The 21,854-nt window shown below is 38.8% G+C and overlaps 1 protein-coding gene across 5 annotated transcripts in view; it reads left to right on the forward strand.

Annotated features, from left to right (window-relative positions):
• The window catches only part of SNX24 (sorting nexin 24), a 171,326-nt gene that overhangs the window by 91,936 nt on the left and 57,536 nt on the right, over window positions 1–21,854 (forward strand). For all 5 annotated transcript variants that reach the window (XM_004384275.1, XM_023738669.1, XM_023738667.1 and 2 more), the window contains exon 3: window positions 5,196–5,300. In XM_004384275.1, the coding sequence (XP_004384332.1) occupies window positions 5,196–5,300 (105 nt within the window). The remainder of the gene's footprint in view (window positions 1–5,195; window positions 5,301–21,854) is intronic.

Consider the following 21,854-nt stretch of genomic DNA (forward strand, 5'->3'; position numbering starts at 1 on the left):
ATGGGGCCTCCATGACCTTTCCTTGTACAAGTTGTGTTAGTTTCCCCTGTATTGTGTACTGTCTCTGGGTGACGATTTTTATTTCAGTTTACAAAAATTTTAAATTTTTATACAATCTAATATGTCAATTTTTACCTTTTTAGATTTTATGTAAGATTAATCATTTCTGCCAGAGCTATGAATACTCTTTGATTCTATTATCTTTTAGTTTTTCTATATTGATATTTTTAGAGGTATGAACTTTGAACCACCCGAATCAGCATGGAGTTTTTATTAAAATGCTGATTCCTGGGAACAACACCATATCTACAAAGTCAGAATCTTTGTGATGAAGCCCAGTAATCTAAATTTTAAACAGACATCTCAGGTGATCTCAGTGCCTACTGAACTTTGAGAATTCCAATTGCATAGTAATATTTTTAAAGGTACCATTTAGACATGACCCTCCCCACCCCACCCCACCTCCTGCACAGAAACCACAAGGTTTAAAACTATGCATCCCGAGATTTTAAACCTTGGAGATATATTCTCCCTTTCTCTTACCTTCCATATCCAATTATTCATTCTTCCAAATTTCTGTGATGCACATCATATATTTTTTCATTTTCTACTCCTACCTTCCCAGTCCAGATGTATACTACTTTATGTTAGCATTGCTTTAATGGTTTCTGATTCTTATCTTCATATTCCTTCTCTGCTGTAGACCAATTTTCCTAAAACATCTTTTTTCCTTCATTTTCTTGTTAAAGTACTCTAAAATGGGTTCATACTGTCTGCCACATCATGGACATTGACTTTCAAGGCCAATAGTCTTAAACCATTTACTAATTTCTTATGGTTGCTGTAACAAATTACCACAAACTATGTGGCTTAAAACAAAGCTTATGTATTATCTTATACTTCTAGAGGTCAGAAATCTAAAATGGGTCAGCAGGACTATATTCTGTCTGAAGGCTCTAGGAAGAATCCATTTCCTTGCCTTTTCCAGATTCCTGAGACTGCTTATATTCCTTGGCTAGTGACCCCCTTCCATCTTCAAAGCCAACGACTACATGACTCCAACCTCTGCTTCATTGTCATATCTCCCCTCTCTGGCTTTGACTCTCTGGCTTCCCTCTTCTAAGGTTCTTTGTGATGACATTGAGCCCACATGGATACTCCAGGATAATCTTCCCATCTAAAATTTTTAACTTAATCACCTCTGCAAAATCCCTTTTGCCATGTAAAGTAATATATTCACAGGTCCTAGGGATTAGGGCATGGACATCTTTGAAGGACCATTATTTTTTCTACCACACACCCCATTAATGGCCAGTCTTATTTCTCACTGCTTCTCCTAAGAAAACATCAGTAGCAGCCAAGCCAGTCTCCCCTTCACCCTCATACATGCCATGTAAATTGCTACCTCTCTGTCCTTTCCATAGTGGCCCTGGTAGCACAGTTGTTAAGATTTTGGCTGCTAACCAAAAGGTCGGCAGTTGGAATCCACCAGCCGCTCCTTGAAAACCCTATGGGGCAGTTCTACTCTGTCCTGTAGGGTCGCTGTGAGTTGGAATTGACAGCAACAGGTTTCGTCATTTCCATGCTGAATGTCCCTCCCTCTGCAGCCTGATCTGTTCATACCAAACGAAGACATTTCATATTCTCCCTTTTTCCACGTGAGCTTGCTTCATTCCCTAATTTCTGTTCTCTGAACTCCCATTCCACGTAGAATAGAGATTTCTACTTAATTTTCTCTTAGATGTTTCTAATATTTCAAACTTAATTATCTCTAAGTTTTGTCTAACTAGAAGGTTTTTTTTGTTTGTTTGTTTTGTTTTAAAGTAGGGACCACGGCTTATTGTTGTATCTTCTATACTGTCAGGTAGAGTGTCAGGCACATATTAGACATTTAATAAGCATTTTGCAAATGGGATATTTGGAGTGCATCATGTGTGTTTATGAATTACTAGAGAAATGTTTTCTGTTGGGAAGAACAGTTTTCTATTTTGGAGTTTAAGTTCACTGTCAGTTTGACTCAGGTTCTACTTGTCCCGAATCCTTTGTAGCTCCTATTATGTCAGTACTAGATGGAAACACAAATCAAACCAAAAAACAAAAACACCACAACACTGAAATAAAAACAAACCCACGTTTTCTTCGTTCACTCTTAGTATAGTATCCTTTAGAAAAAGAAAAGAAAAGTCATAGGGTGCCATGTTTATGGGTCAGCTTTAAGGTTGTAAATGTTTCTTCCTGTCTCCAATTCACATGTTCAGACCTCACTATAGCCAGATAATTTACCAGTTTAAATGGTGATCCTTAAAACCGGCGTTTCCTCTATAGACACCAAGTCATGTGTATGGAGAGAGAAACTTCCCCTGCATTGTAAACTGCCAAGCACATTTTACATACCTTTACAGCTGTTTGCAGTCAGGGCCAGCCCACCTTCTTTATTCATAAAAGGTTTTAGTAAAATATAGTGCTGGTTTTTTTCCAAATTAACCGTTCTCATTTTTGTTATTACCTACTTTTGGCTTAGGTAAAATATTACATTCTCTTTTATTTAATGAAGTACACGTTTCAGAAGGACCAAAAAACTGCTGTATGGGTCAAACCAAGAGTACAGCACCCGACATACTATCTCTAAAGGAGACCCTGAGGGAATAGGGATGATAGTATGGGATAGAAGAGTAGCTTTTACCCCAAATGCCCCTCCACTTCTTTCTTTAATTTTTTTTGTTTCGTTTTTCATTCTTTTTAATCATGGGCTGAGGAAACAGTCCTTTCTTTGGAAAAAGTTGGTATAACCAATGTATACAGTACCAGTTTCGTACGGAGTAAGTTCTGTGTTAACTCTTCTAACAGCATAAAAAAGGAAAAGGGAGTGGTCACACCAGGAAAAGGAGACTATGCTTGTGGGTATCATGGAATCTGGGAGCTATCTGCGTAATCAGGAAGGCCACTTGGCCGGATGCAGCGTGGCCAGGACAGTTAATCATTGGATGTAGTGGCAGAGGAGTATTTATCTTCTAAGCAGCTAAGCCCTGCTGGAAACATATTGTCTCAGATTTGTCTCTCCTCATCTAAAGCATTCCATTACTCACCTACAAGTGCTGTCATGGAACCCAGCAGCTATGATGTCGGCTCCCTCGGTGCTCTTGACGTAACTAAAAAGGAAAAATGTTTTCACTACTATATCTTAAAGATTAAAAAAAAAAAGGGGGGGAGAGACAGTTAATGAAGTTGATTTTCTATTCTGAAATATAAGAACTGTTGTGATTTAATATTTTTAGAGGAAATTTTTTTACGATTAAACTGATACTTAATAAGCCTGTTACCACAGAATAATTGAGTAGTGTTGGCCTTGTTCTTATTTGAGAAGTACCTCAAATAGTGTAGAGATGAGATATGAATCTGTGCCCATACAGGCAGTCATAAACTCCACCTCTCTCTTTTGCATTATCAGTTTCCCCTTCACTGTTGGATCATTCTCATCAGTAAATGAACATGTTATAATATTTCCCATTAAGAAAAGTAAAACCCTCCCATGACCTCATGCTTGCCTCCATGTTCACTCCATTGCTCTCCTTCTCTTTTAGTATAACCCCTTGAACAAAGAGCCTCTACTTTCTTGCTTCCCATTCTCTCCTTTCTCAGCATGTTTTACTTTCTAGCAGCATTTGATGTGATTTGATTGTTCGCCCCCTCTTGAAACACTTTCCTCACTGAACTTTACTGTTTTACTCCACCTCACTGCCCTGCTTCTTTTTCCTGCCTTTCAGAGTTGGATGGCTCAGACCTTGGCCCTTGTATTTGTTTTCTATTGCTGTGTAACAAATTACCACAAACTATGTGGCTTAAAACAACACAAGTTTATTTTCTCACAGTTTCCATGGATCAGGAGCCTGGGCACAAGTTTACTGGGTTCTCTGCTCAGGTCTCAGCATGCTGAAATCAAGGTGTTGACCAGGACTGTGATCTCAAAGGAGGATTAGGGTCCTCTTCTGAGCTCATTCAGGCAGAATTCAATTCCTTGCAGTTGTAGGACTGAGGTCCTTGTTTTCTTACTGGCTCTAGGTCAGGGGTAGTTCTCAGCACCTAGAGGCCGTTCTCAGGTACTAGCAGTGTGGCCCTCTCACAACATGGCAGCTTACTTCTTCAAAGCCAGCAGTCGGCTATGATGGAATCTTTTGTAACATAACATAATCATGGGAATAACTATCCCACCATGTTCACAGTCTCATCCAGTCAAGGGAAGGGAATTGATACAGGGCATTTAGTGTACACCAGGGGGCAGGAATCTTGGGGGACATCTTAGAATTCTGCCTGCCACAATCCCTTTTTCCATCTGTACCTGCCAGTGTCATCTCATCTAGTTCCCGTGGCTCTCAATACCATGTACATAGTGATTGCATTACAATCAAGAATAATCCCCCCATCTCAAGATCATGAATCACATCTGCAAAGTTCCTTTTGTCATCTAAGGTAACATATTCAACAGGTTTAGGACCTGGTCATCTTTCGAGACCATTAATATGCCAGGCACAGGTGGTTCTAACTCAACTTCTGATAAAATTTTTCTTTATTTATATTATCCCTTGAAACTGCTGCCCAGAAATGCTTATCTGAGAACCATCATTCAGTTTTCATGAACATATTTTAAATTGATTTTTAGGAATGTTGGAAAGATCAACTCCTCTGTTTTTCAGTTTATTCTAACATAGAACTTTGAAGAAGCTCTCTAGATGGTGTGATCTGATTCATATGGCATTTCCAGGGACGATGTTATAAACAATTGAATTTTATTTTATTTTTTTATGCAAAAGTTTATGTAGAAAGACTTTTAAACAGAAAAGTACTTCTCCAAGCAGAATTTCATTGTATTGATTGATTTAAGAAATTATAAGTTGCTTTTTTGTCTTTATAATTCATCTACAGGACTTTTACTTTTTCAAAAAAAAAAAGATAACTGAATTAAATAATTCCAATCTCAAATATCTGATGATCTACAACAATAACAACACAAAACCCTTACCCGGAAACCTGAACATTTAGGACAATATATAAAGGATTTTTGAAGAAAAATTTCAGTATTATTGCATTTCCTCTATCTTAGTTTTGGAGTTAGCACTTTTTTTTATTGCCTTTTTCCGCAAACTGTATCTTTATACTTAAGAGAAATTTTCTGTGTTTTTTTATTTTTATATTTACAGCTTAAGAAATGTATAAAAACTCCAGAAATCCCTTCTAAACATGTTAGAAACTGGGTCCCAAAAGTCTTGGAACAGCGACGACAAGGTTTGGAAACATATTTACAGGTAAGATGTATTTAGATCCTTAGTGTAATATAGCTCAAATAATCTTATGTCTCAATATTTTTTCTCAGAACTTTCAGATGTGATGGAAAATATATCAAGCGTCCGAACATTGTAGCATAAAATGAAGGAATTAAAAAATTATAAATACATTGTTTGTTGGTTCTTTTAGCTTTAATTAACTTAAGTTTATTTGGGTTCTTTTAGCTTTAATTAATTTTAATTTAAAATTGGTTATGTGAATCAGGGAAGTGAAAACTTAGTATAAAGGTAAAAACTGATGGAGAGTCTGTTTTTTTCATTCAGCTCTACAAGTTACTTTTTTTCCCCTAAGCATTTGTTGCTTCCTCATAGCAATCCCAGTTTCTAGGTGTGTGAGTGAGTGAGGGGACCTGAGAGAAATGGAATTTCAGTGATCTTGTCTAGTACATCTATGGAATCAAATTGAGAGTGAATGTGCAAAAATTGACCATGGTGAAATACCAAATTTTTTGAAAATGAGAATATATATTTTTTTAATAAGAATACGTATTAAAAACACGCATCAGGATGCTCTTTTTGCAACTGAGAGGAGCAAGCAGAGCTACCTCTAAGTAGAAGACCCTCTCTTTGCCAAGAGACAAGAAAAGCAAAAGGAAAGGGTAGAGCAGTGTTAGCTTCTCTGAGTTTGGAACCAGAAGGGGATGGAGGTCTCGGGTGACTATTTAAGGTAGCCATAGTCATGGAATTCAAAGAGCACTATGCAAGGCAAGGACTGAGATGGGGCAAGCCTGTGTTCAGCCAGTACACACGTGCTCCTGAAATCCACCTGAGAGGCTGAAGGATGAGAATGACTAAGGTGAGCATGGCCAGGGACTAGGGAAGATCTTGGCTGTCAGAAAAGGGAGCTGGACTTCACAGAAGAATTATAAACTTACCATGATGACCTGTACATCTCAGACACATTACATCAAAGATAGAGGCAGCCATTACTGTGTTCTTCCTTTGATACTTTCACATCCTCTTGAGGCACTAACCCTAGTGTGGATTCTGTTTAGGAGGGGAACTATGGACTATATGAAGCCAATGCACTGTTTAATCTATACAGGTTTTCTGGGGTTTTGTTCCTGAATCCATAGTTATTAGAAGCTAAGGAAAGGCTGTCCCCGTGGACTTATACTTAGTGATAAAGTCAAAGGACTCTCCCAGTAGAAAGATGGCCAAGCATGTGTTCCTGGCCTGGGGTAGTTTTCCTGGTCTTCACAATGCTCAGTAGGAAAGCCAGCATGCTGGCGGGCTCTCAGAGTATCTGTGGGGGGAGGAGGGCTCACTCTACTGTTTTTGCTCTTCTGCTTTGGGCAGGGTGGGAGGATCCTTTACTGGCTCTCCTTGGGGGTGGGAGCTGAAAGGAAATGGGGATCAAAAATCACAGGAATGTGTGTGGCCTTGTTCCTTGAGACTCTGTATGTGAAGACTTTCATAGCTTTGGGCAACACTGCAGAGAAAATTAAAAAAAAAAAAAAAGAAACTTTAGAAATTGTATGCAAAGGATAAAAGCACAAGTTCTCTATAATTAAATGGAATAGGTAAACAATTCATTCTTATTTGTAAGCCAGATTTTCCACAGATATTGTGTATCTTCAAGTTTTAGTTTTGAAGAAAGCTTCACTCTCCCGCCCCGCCCCCCGCCACTATATTTGACACATGGCTTCCATTACTACTCAGTGTAAACATTTTAAGTGTTTGTACATTGGATATAAATAATGTGGATAAAATCATCTCTGGCACAGAGAGGAGTTTACGGTGACACTCAAATTGAGCTTAGAATTTTTTATTCTCAGAAATAGGGCTTGAAAGATGTGGTTGAAGAATTGAGAGGGCTTGCTTCCTGTTGTGCATTTAATGTTCAATTTATTGTCACTTACTTCCCCAAGGAGTTAAAGGGAGGTTTTCTTCTCCTTTTTTTCCCGCTTGATTCTATTTTCAGGCAGTGGAAGCTAGACATAAGTTGAAAAGATGAGTGTGAATGATATATAAATGCCAAATGAAGTAAAAACCCTGGCCTAAGTGCTATTTCTTGATAACTTTTGGTGTTTAAGTCTCTTAAGAAGTACCACAATATTACTGCTCCTTCTGTCAGCCTTTGTGTGCCTTTCTAACTCCAGGTAGAATCCTACTCACCTTCAGGACCAGTCTGAACCCCAGTAAGTGGAGGCCACTACCACTTCTCAGCAGGCAACATCCTGCAGCTGACCCATCTCCACCTTAGCCACATAGGATAGCCCCTCTTCTGGCCCAGGAACCTAGGAGAGTATTCATAGGATCTTAAGCTCACAGAGAACTTAGATGTGGTCTAGTCCAGCTTGCCTTTTGCCCGAGTTATGTTCATGACCATCCCTCTGGCCTCAGTAACCCACCCATAAAACAGGTAGATTAGCTCTTGAGAGGGCCAGAGAAAACAGCTCTTCTTCTTGTCCAAGAGGCAACTAGTACATTTTGGATGATGGGCGAGTACAAATTTCTTAGGATAGCCCACACTGCTATTTTATTTTACAACTGGAGAAACTGAGGTCCAGTGGGGTTACAAGCCTTACCTGACTTTCCAGAATATGTCAGAGGAAGAGCCGGGACCAGAACTGTAGTGTCTAACCCCCAGTTGGCTCTTTTCATTACCTATTGTGGATTTTCAAAGTTGGGGGAAAATTTTCAGTCTTGACGTGTAGCTTTACAAAAGGATATACAAAAGGATAGGTAAAGGAAGAGACTTTATAATAGTTAACTATTACAATTTAATTGACTGTTACCCCCAGCTTCCTAGACATAGATAGTGAGTGGCTTTTTAAAGGTATAACTTCAGTACTTAGAATCCTATGAAAAACTATGAGCGTACTTCTGTTTTCAGTGTGTAAGTCCTCTGGCAGATAGTTTACGGTGACACTCAAATTGAGTGTCATATTTGAGAGACTAACTTAAAAATATGAAAAATCAAATCTCCTATTCTCAAGATTAATTTTGTCCTGAGATTTTAGACTAAGAAAGTACAGCCTATCTTGACATCTTGTACTTTTTAAATTCTTTTTCATTCCTTTTCCTGGTCACCAATTATTTGAAAATGAGAGGCAAAGAAAGGCCACACTTATTTATTTGACTGTTTTTTCAGTTTGGAAATAAAAACATTCATATTAATCTTCACAGTACTATTTTATAAATATTATCTTTTATATTTTAGTGTCTCTATTCAACTTAAATCTTTTTGTTTTTGGTGGAGAAGGGATTAAGAAATTTTTTAGTGCAATTTTTTTTTTTTAGTATAGGAATTTTAAAAATATTTTACATTTTATTTCAACAAACCACTTTATTTTTTAATAGAAATTTCAGATCTTAAGAAAAAAATCAAGCATACCAAATAAATAGTGTGGAATTTCTACAGTATAAATAATATCTTGCAGCACTGTGGGTAGATTTTAATCAATGAATTCACCTTTAGAAGCTTCTGCCAGCCTAGAGCTACTATAGCTAGCGTTATTGAGGATTACTTGCCTGGGGATAAAAAAGTAGTATGAGGGCACCATAAGTGTGTTTTTATTTTTAAAGTGTATTTCTGAACCATTATCACTTTTCTCCTTAAATTCCCAAATTATTTAGTTAGAGGCAAATTCTAAAAGAAACACCAATTAAATGTTTAAATGTCTAAGTGTGTATAGTGTCTTAGAATCAAAGTCTAGAATTAACCAAGGGAGGGTTAAAAGTTACACTGGGCATTTCAGTAACTTGAAGCATGACAGTCTACCTGATGAACCAAAACCCAAAAAATCAAACCCATTGCTGTAAGGTCGATTCTGACTTATGGTAACACCATATGTTATAGAGTAGAAGTGCTGCATAGGGGTTTCTTGGCTGTAATCTTTATGGAAGCAGATCTCCAGGACTTTCTTCTGAGGTGCCACTGGGTTGGTTCAAACCACTAACCTTTAAGTTAGCAGTTAAGTGCAAACTGTTTGTAACACCAAGGGACCTACCTGGTCAACAGTGAATCTTATTTTCATTTTCTAGAGTCATCTGTTTGTTGAATAGGAAATCAAGTAGCTGTTACTCTTTGTCTTCTTATCTCCTTTCCCTTAAATAATGTACCCCAGGAATACTCCTCAATGTTTAATGAATGAGGACGTTGATCCCCTGTAAAAGTAGAGTTAAGCAGAGCAAGATCTTTCTACATGAATGGAAGAAAATTAATTGGTTTTTATCCCAACAAAAGGTCTGTGCCAAATAAAGACTTTTCTAGTAACAAATTTTTAATTTTCTAAATTACATGTACTGGCAATTTATCAACTTTTGGAGGTGCTTTTAACTTGAAGATAAAAGCAAGTTAATATTTGATATTAATATAGTAGTAAATGTTATATACACACACATATATATGCTTAGTGATAAGCCTTCACAAAGCACCTGTGGTGTTCAAGGCATAGGGGGAGATCTGACTTCAGAGAAACCTTGGACCGTGGCCCAGATTAAGTGACTGTATCTACTTTATCAGTCTCTCTTCTCTGTCTTCCATGGTGTGAGCTTCATCTGCCTCCACCTTCCTTCCCCCTTAAAAAAACCCGTTGCTGACGAGTCGATTTCGATTCATAGTGACCCTGTAGGACAGAGTAGAACTGCCCCCATAGGGTTTCTTAGGAGCAGCTGGTGGATTCGAACTGCCAACCTTTTGGATAGCAGCTGAGTTCTTAACCACTGTGCCACCAGGGCTCCCCCTCCCCCTTAGTGATAACTAAAGGGCTGCAGCAGTTCCAGACCTTACTTCCTCATACCACATATGCCAGAGTCCAGGAGAAGACTAGGGTCTGTCCTGGTAGAAATCACTGAAGAAAGAGAAAGCTCTTTCACCAGAAGTCCAGGTGAACATTTTCCCTTGTCTTGTTGGCTCATATTTGCTTATATGCCCCCTTCTGAACTGTCACTGTGGCCAGGGATCCCCCCATTTAAACCAATCAATATCTACTCCCGAAGCTGAGGATGAGGAAGGGATGATTTCCCTAAAGAATAAACAGGGTACTCTTGCTAAAAGAGAAAACTAGTTGCTATGGAGTCAGTTCCAACTCATGGTAACCCAAAGTATGTCGGAGAAGAACTGTGCCGTAACGTTTCCAGTGACTAATTTTTTGAAAGTAGATCGCCAGGCAATTCTGAGGTGCCTCTGGGTGGACTCGAACTACCAACACAGCTAAGTGTGTTAACTGTTTTTGCAACCCAGTGACTCCTGCTAAAAGAAAAGGGAGGGACCATTCCTGAGAAGGCGGACTGAGGGCAACCAGCAAATGCCCACTACAGAAAATGATGATGCTCAGAGAATTTGGATGAATTGCCTAATATCATGAAAAGTTAGGGACATTCCTAAGACTAGAATTCAAGGCTCTTTCCTAGACAGATAAAGATGCTATAAAATTTAACGTTACAGGTTATCTTTGACTTTTGATTTAAAGTCATGAGGTATTCCTTCCCTTCATTTTTATTTTAAAAGTATAAAATTATAATTACCCATTAATTAATTCAATTTATTTTTGCAAGTTTTAATCTTTTATTATATTTGAAGTTATGAGTTAGAACATCAGTGACTTTACCATCTCATAGTGTTTACCAGTTTCTAAGAAGCAAAAATGTTAAGAATATAAGTAATTGGAGTTTCCTTAACTGATTTGACCATCAAACACTCTTCTTTTTAATAGTTTATTTGCTTTTTGTTGAAAAGATACACAACAGAACATACACCAATTCAACAAGTTCCACATGTACAGTTCAGTGACACTGACTACAATCTTCAAGTTGGGCAACCATTTTTACCCTCCTTTTGCGAATTGTTTTTCCCTCATTAACATAAACTCACTGCTCCCTAATGAATACTCTTTTTAAAAATATATATTTTATTGTTTTTTAGGTGAAAGAGTACACAGCAAATTAGATTCCCAGTCAACAATTCATACACACATTATTCTGTGACATTGGTTACAGTCCCCACAGTATGTCAGCACTCTCACCATTTCCACCCCACCTGCACCATTTCCGTCCATCCAGTTTCCCTGCCCCTCTTTGCCTTCTCATTGTTGCTTTTGAGTAAATACTGACCACATGGTCTCGTATAGTTGATTGTTTAAAGGAGCACATTTCTCACTGGTGTTATTCTTTATAACACCAATGGTATCAGTTCCAGGTTAAAAGGTTATCTTAGGGCGATAGTCTCGGGGGTTCCTCTAGTCTCTATCAGTCCAGTAAGTGTGGTCTTTTTATGAATTTGAGTTTTGTTCTATATTTTTATCCCATTCTAACCAGGACCTTCTATTGTGTCCCTGGTCAGAACGGTCAGTAGTGGTAGCCGAGCACCATCTAGTTCTTTTGGTCTCAGGCTAGAAGAGGCTGTGGTTCATGTGGGCCATTAGTCCTGTGGGCTAATTTCTTCCTGGACTCTTTGGTTTCCTTCACTCTTCTTTGTTCCAGGCAGGAATAGACCAGTAGTTGTATCTTAGATGGCCTCTTGCAAGCTTTTAAGACCCCCGGTGCTACTCACCAAACTAGGATATAGAGTAATATCTTTATGAACTAAGTTACGCCAATTGACCTAGTTGTTCCATGAGACTGGGGTCCTAAGCCTTCAAACCCAGTAAATCAATCCCACGAGGTATCTGAATATGTCTAGGAAGTATCTATAACTGTGCCCCCTATATGCTTTATTGAATACATATGCAGCATATACAAACATGTATATACATTTACCAACAAATATACCTGTATATGTACATGCATGTACTCCCCCATATGCCTTCCCATGCCCATATAGTATACATATCTTCTTATGTAATCACTCACATATTTTTTGCTTGTTATTACTGTTGTTGCAAAATTGTATGTTACTGCATTTACCATAGTTGTCCTTTATTCTTATCTTGGTTAGGTTGTGCTGTCTTCCCCTATATTTTGTGTTGACTTTCCCATCACCAGAATTAACACATGTACAGTCCAGTAAGTGATTTCCACCCCCCCCGCCCATCCCTGGTAACCATCAAAGAATGTTGCTTTCTATGTATATACCTATTCTTGACATTTTATAAAAGTGGTATTATGCAATATTTGCCTTTTTCTGTTTGACTTATTTCGCTCATCATAATGTCCTTCAGATTCATCCATGTTATAAGGCCTTTCACAGACTCATCATTATTTTTTATCATTGCATAGTATTCCACTGTATGTATGTACCACAATTGTTTATCCATTCATCCACTGATGGGCATGTAGGTTGTTTCCATCTTTTTGCTATTGTGCATAATGCTGCAATGAACATGGGTGTGCATGTATCTATTCATGTCACTGCTCTTATATTTCTAGGATAAATACCTAGGAATGGGATTGCTGGATTATAAGGTATTTCTATTTCTAGCTTTTTGAGGAAACACCATACTGTTTTCCATAGTGGTTTTACCAATTTACAGTCCCACCAGCAGTGTATAAGAGTTCCAATCTCCCCACAACCTTGCCAGCATTTGTTGTTTTCTGTTTTTTTGATCAGTGCCATTTTTGCAGGGGTGAGATGGCATCTCATTGTAGTTTTGATTTGCATCTCTCTAATGGCCTAAAAAGACAGGAAAGAAAGAAAAGACCAAATAGATGTCAGAAGAGACTCTGAAAATTGCTCGTGAACGTAACGTAGCTAAAGCTAATGGAAGAAATAAGTAAAGCTGAACAGAAGATTTCAAAGAGTGACTTGAAAAGACAAAATAAAGTATTATAATAAAATGTGCAAAGATCTGGAGTTATATAACCAAAAGGGAAGAACACGCTCAGCATTTCTCAAGCTGAAAGAACTGAAGAAAAGAATTCAAGCCTTGGGTTGCAATATTGAAGGATTCTATGGGCAAAATATTGAACAATGCAGGAAGTATCAAAGAAGAGGGAAGGAATACACAGAGTCACTGTACCAAAAAGAATTGGTAGACATTCAACCATTTCAGGAGGTAACATATGATCAAGAACCTATGACATTGAAGGAAGAAGTCCAAGCTGCACTGAAGGCATTGGGGAAAACAAGGCTTCAGGAATTGATGGAATACCAATTGAGATGTTTCAACAAATGAATGCAGTGCTGGAAGTGCTCACTCGTCTGTGCCAAGAAATTTGGAGGACAGCTGTTTGGCTAACTGACTACAAGAGCTCCATGTTTGTGCCCATTCCAAAGAAAAGTGATCCAACAGAATGTGGAAGTTATTGAAGAATATCATTAATATCACATGCAAGTGAAATTTTGCTGAAGATAATCCAAAAGTGGTTGCAGCAGTACATCAACAGGGAGCTGCCAGAATTTCAAGCCATATTCAGAAGAGGACATGGAATGAAGGATATCATTGTTGATGTCAAATGGATCTTGGCTGAAAGCAGAGAATACCAGAAAGATGTTTACCTATGTTTTATTGACTAAGCAAAAGCATTCCACTGTGTGGATCATAACAAATTATGAATAATATTACAAAGAATGGGAATTCCAGAACACTGAATTGTGTTCATGAAGAATCTGTACGTAGACCAAGAGGCAGTCATTTGAACAGAACAAGGGGATACTGCGTGCATCAGGGTTATATCCTTTCACCATCCTTATTCAGTCTGTATGCTGAGCAAATAATGAGAAACTGGGCTGTATGAAGAAGAACACGGCATCAGGATTGGAGGAAGACTCATTAACAACCTGTGATATGCAGATGACATAACCTTGCTTACTGTAAGTGAAGAGGACTTAAGGCACTTACTGGTGAAGATCAAAGACTACAGCCTTCAGTATGGATTACACCTCAACATAAAACAAAAATCCTCACAACTGGACCAATGATAAATGGAGAAAAGATTGAAATTGTCAAGGATTTCATTTTGCTTGGATCCACAATTAATACCCATGGAAGCAGCAGTCAAGAAATCAAATGATGTATTTGCATTGGGCAAATCTGCTGCAAAAGACCTCTTTAAAGTGTTAAAAAAGTAAAGATGTTGCCTTGAGGACTAAGTTGCACCTGACCCAAGACTTAGTATTTTCAATCGCCTCATATGCATGCTAAACCTGGACAGTGAATAAGGAAGACCAAAAAAGAATTGATGCCTTTGAATTATGGTGTTGGTGAAGAATATTGAATATACTATGGACTGCCAGAAGAACCAACAAGTCTGTCTTGGAAGAAGTACAGCCAGAATGCTCCTTAGAAGCAAGGATGATGAGACTTCATCTCACATACTTTGGGCTTGTTATCAGGAGGGCTCAGTCCCTGGAGTAGGACATCATGCTTGGTAAAGCAGAGGATCGGCAAAAAAAACAGGGAAGACCTTCAGCAAGATGGATTGACACAGTGGCTGCAACGATGAGCTCAAGCATAGCAACAATTGTGAGGATGGCACAGGACCGGGCAGTGTTGGTCTATAATTTTCTTTTTTTTTTGTGGCATCTTTGCCTAGCTTTGGTATCAGGGTTATGCTGGCTTCGTAGAATGAATCAGGGAGTATTCTTTCCTTTTCTGTGTACTGGAATAGTTTGAGTAGAATTGGTGTCAACTCTTCTCTGAATATTTGGTGGAATTATCCTGTGAAGCCATCTGGGCTGAAGCTGTTTTTCTGTTGTTTTTTTTATGACATCTTCAGTTTCTTCTTTTGTTAGAGGTCTATTTAGATTTTCTACCTCTGTTTGTGTTAGTTTAAGTAGGTAGTGTATTTCCAGAAATTTGTCCATTTATTCTAGTTTTTTGAACACTCTTTATATAGTAGTTTTATGTCCTAGTTTGAGACTACTTCCTGTCTCTTCTGAGACCCCAATGAAATAAAAGTGTAGAAACTCAAGAAGAAATAAACCCACAACAGTTAAGCAGTGGATAGACAGGGAAGAGAGGAGGTCATCAAAGGAAGAATAATTTTAACAGCTTTCTGGAAGATGGAATGTTCTGGGAGTGTATGAGTGGATGCATCAGAGAGCAAAGAGCTGCAGCACAGACACAATCATGAGAGCCTATGGTGGAAATTGGTTCCAGCCTGCCCCGCAATGCTGGAGAGCTTCTGGACTCAGAGTTGGCCTGTGAGGCAGAGGACAGGCTGAGCAGTAGGCCGAAAACAAGGGGGTTCAGTTTAGGGCGTGTACATAGAACAAGTGCCCATGCTACCTTCTTTGTTTCTGTACAGAACGTCCTGCTTGATGTTTACCACCAGGCAAATTTTTCAAAACTTAACAACTTTTCTCTTAAAAAGTCTTGTAAAGACTTTTCTCTCTAGAAAGTTTTCTGTTTGACTAAAAATTAAGCAGAATGGCTATAAAGGGCTAAGGTGTTGTCTTAGTCATCCTGTGCTGCTCTAACAGAAATACCACAAGTGGATGGCTTTAACAAAGAGAAGTTTATTCTCTCAGTCCAGTAGGCTACAAGTCCTAATTCAGGGTGTCAGCTCCAAGGGAATGCTTTCTCTGTCGGCTCTGGAGGAAGGTCTGTGTCATCAATCTTCCCCTGGTCTGGAAGGTCCTTGTGATGCATTAGTCTTCCCTTGGTCTGGGACCATCTCAGCACAGGAACCTCAGGTCCAAAGGACGCACTCTGCTCCCGGCACTGCTTTCTTGGTGGTATGAGGTTCCCATGTGTCTCTGCTCATTTCTCTCTTTTATATCTCAGAAGAGATTGGATTAAGACACTATCTAATCTTGTAAACCTCATCAGCATAACCTCATCACAGTGAAAGAATTTACAACACATAAGGAGATTACATATAACCTCATCATAGTGATAGAGTTTACAACACATAAGGAAATCACATCAGATTACACAATCATACGATACTGGGAGTCATGACCTAGCCAAGTTGCTACACACATTTTTTGGGGGACACAATTCAATCCATGACAGGTGTCTAATGTGAATATTAGGGCTCCCCACCAATTGACCCAAGGAAAAGCCTACCAGATTGCATGCTCCACCCACACTGTATTTCCACTTAGGGAAGAGGCCTGTGGTGAGCGCTCCTACTGACAAAGGAAACCCACAGAAGCCTCCTGGCCACTTTGTTCAGGATGATCTGATAACTAAAGATCACCAAGCATTTGAAAAAAAACAAGCGGCATGAGTATAAAGGCCAAGGTGAATTTAAATACTGACTCTTAAGGAAACAGATAATTTAGGACACTAAGTTTATCTTGAAAACTGAATTAATGAATTCGGAGAGCTTCATAAAGGTATTGCATCCAAAAGATTACAGTAGGATGCTGTCTTGGTTATCTAGTGCTGCTATAACAGACATACCACAAGTGGAGGGCTTTAACAAACAGAAATTTGTTCTCTCATAGTCTAGAAGGCTAGAAGTCTGAAATCAGGATGCCATCTCCAGGGGAAGGCTTTTTCTCTCTGTTGGCTGTGGGGGAAGATCCTTGTCATCAATCTTCCCCTGGTCTAGGAGCTTCTCAGTGCAGGGACCCCTAGTCCAAAGGACATGCTCCGCTCCTGGCGCTTTCTTGGTAGTATGAGGTCCCTTCTCTCTGCTTGCTTCTCTCTCCTTTTGTCTCTTATAAAATAAAAGGTGATGCAGGCCACACCCCAGGGAGACTCCCTTTACATGGGATCAAGGCTGTGACCTGAGTAAAGGTATTGCATCCTACTGTAATCCTCTTTAACATAACTTAATCTTACCTCATTAACCACAGGCAGAGATTAGGATTTACAGCACACAGGAAAATCACATCAGATCACAACCACACAATACTTAGAATCATGGCCTAGCCAAGTTGATACACATTTTTGGGAGACACAATTTAATACATAACAGATGCTATGTAAAAGGAATAATCTGAGAACACACAAGAGCTTTTACAGTTAAGTGTGTTATTATGCAGTTGAAAATGTTCAGTGGATGCTCTCTTTAGTTGGGAAGTTGTTCAGATACAAAGTATCTGTTCAAAGTACAGATACAAAAACCCAAACAAAATTCAAGAGACATAGAGGACCAATCCAGGTCTAATGTCCTACTTATTTCTGGAGTCCCAGGAAGAAGAGAGGAAAATAAAAAAAAGTAGGGAAGGGAATAATCAAAGAAAAATAGTTGAAAATTTCTCCAGGCTAAAGGATATGAGCCTTCAGATAGCAAAGATGCTGTGAGGGCAGAGCACAAAGAGTGACAGAATCCCTATAATGCCTAAACAACACCTGGAGAAATTTCAGTACACCAGAGATAAAAAGATCCATAATCTTTCCAGGGTTGTGTGCTTTCTCTAAACCAGTTGTCATCAAGTTGATTCTGACTCATGGCGACCCCGTGTGTGTCAGAGTAGAACTGTGCTCCATAGAGTTTTCAATGCCTGATTTTTTGGAAGGAGATCACCAGATCTTTCGACTAAGGCACCTCTGGGTGAACTCGAACCAGTAACCTTTCAGTTAGCAGCCAAGCACGTTAATCATTTTGTGCCACCAAGGGACACCATGCTTTCTATAAGTCCCTCTTTCTCTGTGAGTTTTTGTTTGTTTTCTTGCCTGCTTTTGGATTGTGACAGATTTTTTTTTTCCTCTTCTTTGTTTCCCCTCTATTAGTCTATATCTGTTCTTTGGGTGGTTATCTATTATCTTTTCTTTTCTTAAGAACACTGCAGGAACCTTAGAATGTTTTAACTATAATCACCATACTCCCAAGATACATGCTGTTTATATCCTGTATTTGACTTGTGTCTTATTTTTCTTAACACCACAAATTAGACATTATTACTGTTCTATACAGTTAATGTTTGTTTAATTTAACCACATATTTATTTGTAACTGTGCTCAGAATTCCTTCTTGCATCTCTAACTTTTTACCTGGGATCATTTTTTCTTCTGCTTGAATTCTATCCTTTAGAATTTCTTATAGTGAGGGTCTGTTGATGGTAAACTTTCTCAGATTTATTTTAACTTTGTTTTCAAAGGTAATTTCGCTAGTCGTCATAATGCACTGAAGAGAGAATTCTGTACTTTTCTGGCTTGCCTTGTTGGTGTCGCCTTAGTTTTCTTCGTTTTGAAAGTAATCTGTGATTTCTCACTTTTCAGGTTCTTTTAGGATCTTATTGTGATCTTTAGTGTCCTTTAGTTTTACTATCCTTTATCTAGGTGTACAGTTATTTATATCTTGGGGGGGATATATGCTTTTTTTTTGTGGCTTCCTGAATCTGTATGTAGGTGCCTTTCAATTCTCAGGTATTATGTTTTTGAATGCTATGTCTTCCTCCTTAGAAGCAAGGATGGCAAGACTTCATCTCATGTACTTTGGGCATGTTATCAGGAGGGAACAGTCCCTGGAGAAGGACATCATGCCTCCTAGAGGGTCAGCGAAAAAGAGGAATACCCTCAACGCGATAGACTGACACAGTGACTGCAACAATGGGCTCAAACATAGCAACGATGGTGCAGGATTGGGCAGTGTTTCATTCTGTTGCACATAGAGTCTCAGTGAGTTGCAGCTAACTCGATGGCACCTAACCACCACCACAACAGCAACAACTTATTACCCACTTTTTATTCTGTTTTCTGTTTTGAGTCTGATAGTTGTAATAACTGATGTCTTCACAGGTCTGAGTTGGCTCTTGTTCATGGTGCTTTGTTTCCTTATCATGACGTTGTTTGTATGTTTGTGTAATCATGTTCTTTGGACCTTTATCTTTGGGATTCTTGTATGGCCAGAGTTGAGCTGAATTTACACAGAATTTTTTGTTTGTTTATTGTTGTAGTTTAAATGAAGTTTACATTTCAGGTTAGTCTCCCATACAAAAATTTATACATACACTGTTATGTGACCCTAATTGCTCTCCCCATGCCGTGACAGCACACTCCTCCTTTCCACCCCCGATTCCCCATGTCCATTCAACCAGCTCCTAACCCTCTCTGCCTTCCCGTCTCACCTCTGGACAGAAGCTGCCCGTTTAGTCTCTTGTATCTACTTCAGCTAAGAGGCACACTCCTCACAAGTGTCACTTTACGTCCCACAGTCCAGTCCAATCCCTGTCTGAAGAGTTGGCCTCGGAAATTGCTCTAGTTCTGGGCTGATAGAGAACCACATGTTGTCCGGGGTTCCTCCAGTCTCATTCACACCATTAAGTCTGGTCTTCTTACTAGAATTTGAGTTCTGCACCCCACCGTTCTCCTGCTCCATCAGGAACTCTCTCTTGTGTTCCCTGTCAGGGCGGTCATTGGTGGTAGCGGGGCACCATCTAGTCCTTCTGGTCTACACAGAGAGAATTTTATTGGCCTTTGCCAGTCACCTGGGAACCATATCAACCAGGACTTTAACTTTTCAGCTTGAGGTGTTTTTTTTTTTTTGCACCACACGTATGGCATGAATTTAAGTGTCAAGCTTGTGAAGGGGCTAGCTTGGAGTTGAGTTCTCAAATGACATTTATCCCCTTTCCCTTTACCCCACAGTGCCAAGGTCTGGACCATTCTTCACAGTGGATTTATTTCTCATTCTCCCTTTCCCTGGAGACGTATCCCTTTCAGGCCCCAGCTTAACATGTAGATTACCCTCCACCCACCCATCCTGAGCAAACTTTAGGTTTTTTCTTCATTTCCTATATCCATGTAGCCCCCAAAGGGGATGCTCAGCATTTTAGGGTTCACAACATGCCAGGAAGACAGAGCCAGCTTTGGTGCTTGCTTCTCTATCAGGATTGTTTATATTCAGTTTAAGGCCTCTGTAGATTCCTTAATTTCTTACCAGCTCAGTGATGTATTTTCTTTTCTTTTTTTAATTCTTCTCTATTCAGCAGTGTTCCTTTCAAAGATAATCTGAGCTCCAGTGACTGTTCAATGCTGAGTCACTCTTCAGGGTTACCCAAATATTACCAAGATCCACACTGGAGACCTCTCTATGCAATGACATACATACTTTCCTATAATACATTCTTCAAACATGAAGAGGTTTAGAAAACAAGTTTAATTATTTTACTGAATATAAGACTTTTACTTAACCATGTTTGCTTCCCAAATTAAAATTCCAGGAAGTCCTTTGTTGAATGGATTTTACATTCTGTTCCTTCAGGGATGGTAACACAGAAGAGCGGCATGGTATGGTGGTTATACAAGAACCTCTGGTAGGGCCCACTTGTGGCCACAAGTGGCTGGTCTTTTAAAAAGTGCATTTTCAACTCAGGGCAAACTGGAGCATGCACCTATATAAAATGCAGCCTTGTACTTGCGCACATGTAGTGTAAATTAGACCTTTAACATTCTCACAAGATGGTCCAAAAAGAGGTTGCATCATGACCTAAGCTTTTTTTTTTTTTCCGTTACATAGCCAATATATAGACTTAATGTCATGGGGTTCACAGAATAATGGTCTCTCTGTCTGCCTTTGACCCTTTTTAACCACCTCCAGTGCTTCAGACATTTTCTTCCAGGGTAGGCTGCCTTCCCCTACACTGGACACATTTTCTAGCGTATTACCTTGCTCTTCCATGAGCTGCTTTACTGTCTTAAAGAACATATTCTGTGACAGTTTGGTTCCTTTTCCCGTTATGCAATAAAAACTGCTTCTAAAATACTGAAGTCAGTGTTTTATTTGGATCAGTAGCTGTTCTTTTGACTTTATCACCTGTTGCTTCAAGAAAATGCTTGAACAAGGTCTTGTCTGCCAGGATCACAAGGTCATCCAGAATCAAGCAGGGTGTGCCTTGTACCACCTTGTCATTTTCTCTGAGGTTTTTCCTCTTTCATTTGATAAACAGTTTCTGTACTAGTTTAAACATGCCCTTAAAATAGTTTTTTTAAACCACTTTTCTTACTTCTACGTTAGAGTATATTAGCAGATTTATTTTTTGTTGAGTATAAACCATTTATGAATTTGACATTTTACTCTTAAATTACCTAAAATGTCTATTTTATGGTTGAGATCCTTTTTTTCTTTCGGTGTATATTTTCACCTTTTCTTCACTTCCTTTAACAGTACTATCAACTAGCATTCTTTTGGGGGGCTTTTTTCCAAGCCCTGTCCAGGCTACCAAAGTTGGTTTTGTTTTTCTGATCACTTCATGAGAATTGTAGAGTAGGCATAACTGAGGTGAGAACAACTGATCTGAGATGCTGGTCTTTAGTGTTTCCGAAGTCCACTTACCAGAGAAGGGGCTCCCTCTTGCTTATGTCTGCAAAATTGCAAATCACTGCATATCATAAATTTGCTGGGATTGTGCGTAGTCAAGACTTTAAAGGTTAAGTTTAGAAAAGATTTCTAACTAACAACTTATAATTATTCCTAACTTAATCTTCTTAAAAAGATTTTCTCATTATTATTATTATCATTAATATAATGATAGCTATCTATGTAGGTAAAGATTTTCTTATGTATTTTTACCCTTACTTTTGTCCTACTTTCCATTCTTGTAGTGTTAAATTATGCATATGCATGTCTGTTTCTAGCCATCCAGCTCTGGCTGAGGATTAATTGAAAATTTCTTTTTCAATCTACCGTAACAAGGTAAAGGCATTGATGAAGCTAAATGCAGCAGGGAAGCCACATACTAACCCTACTGTCACTCTAACCCTTATGGCTCAGGTGTTTAGAATTTTTAGT

This window comes from Trichechus manatus, unplaced genomic scaffold (assembly GCF_000243295.1).
Source record: "Trichechus manatus latirostris isolate Lorelei unplaced genomic scaffold, TriManLat1.0 scaffold00121, whole genome shotgun sequence".
In the NCBI taxonomy this organism is placed as follows: Eukaryota; Metazoa; Chordata; class Mammalia; order Sirenia; family Trichechidae; genus Trichechus; species Trichechus manatus.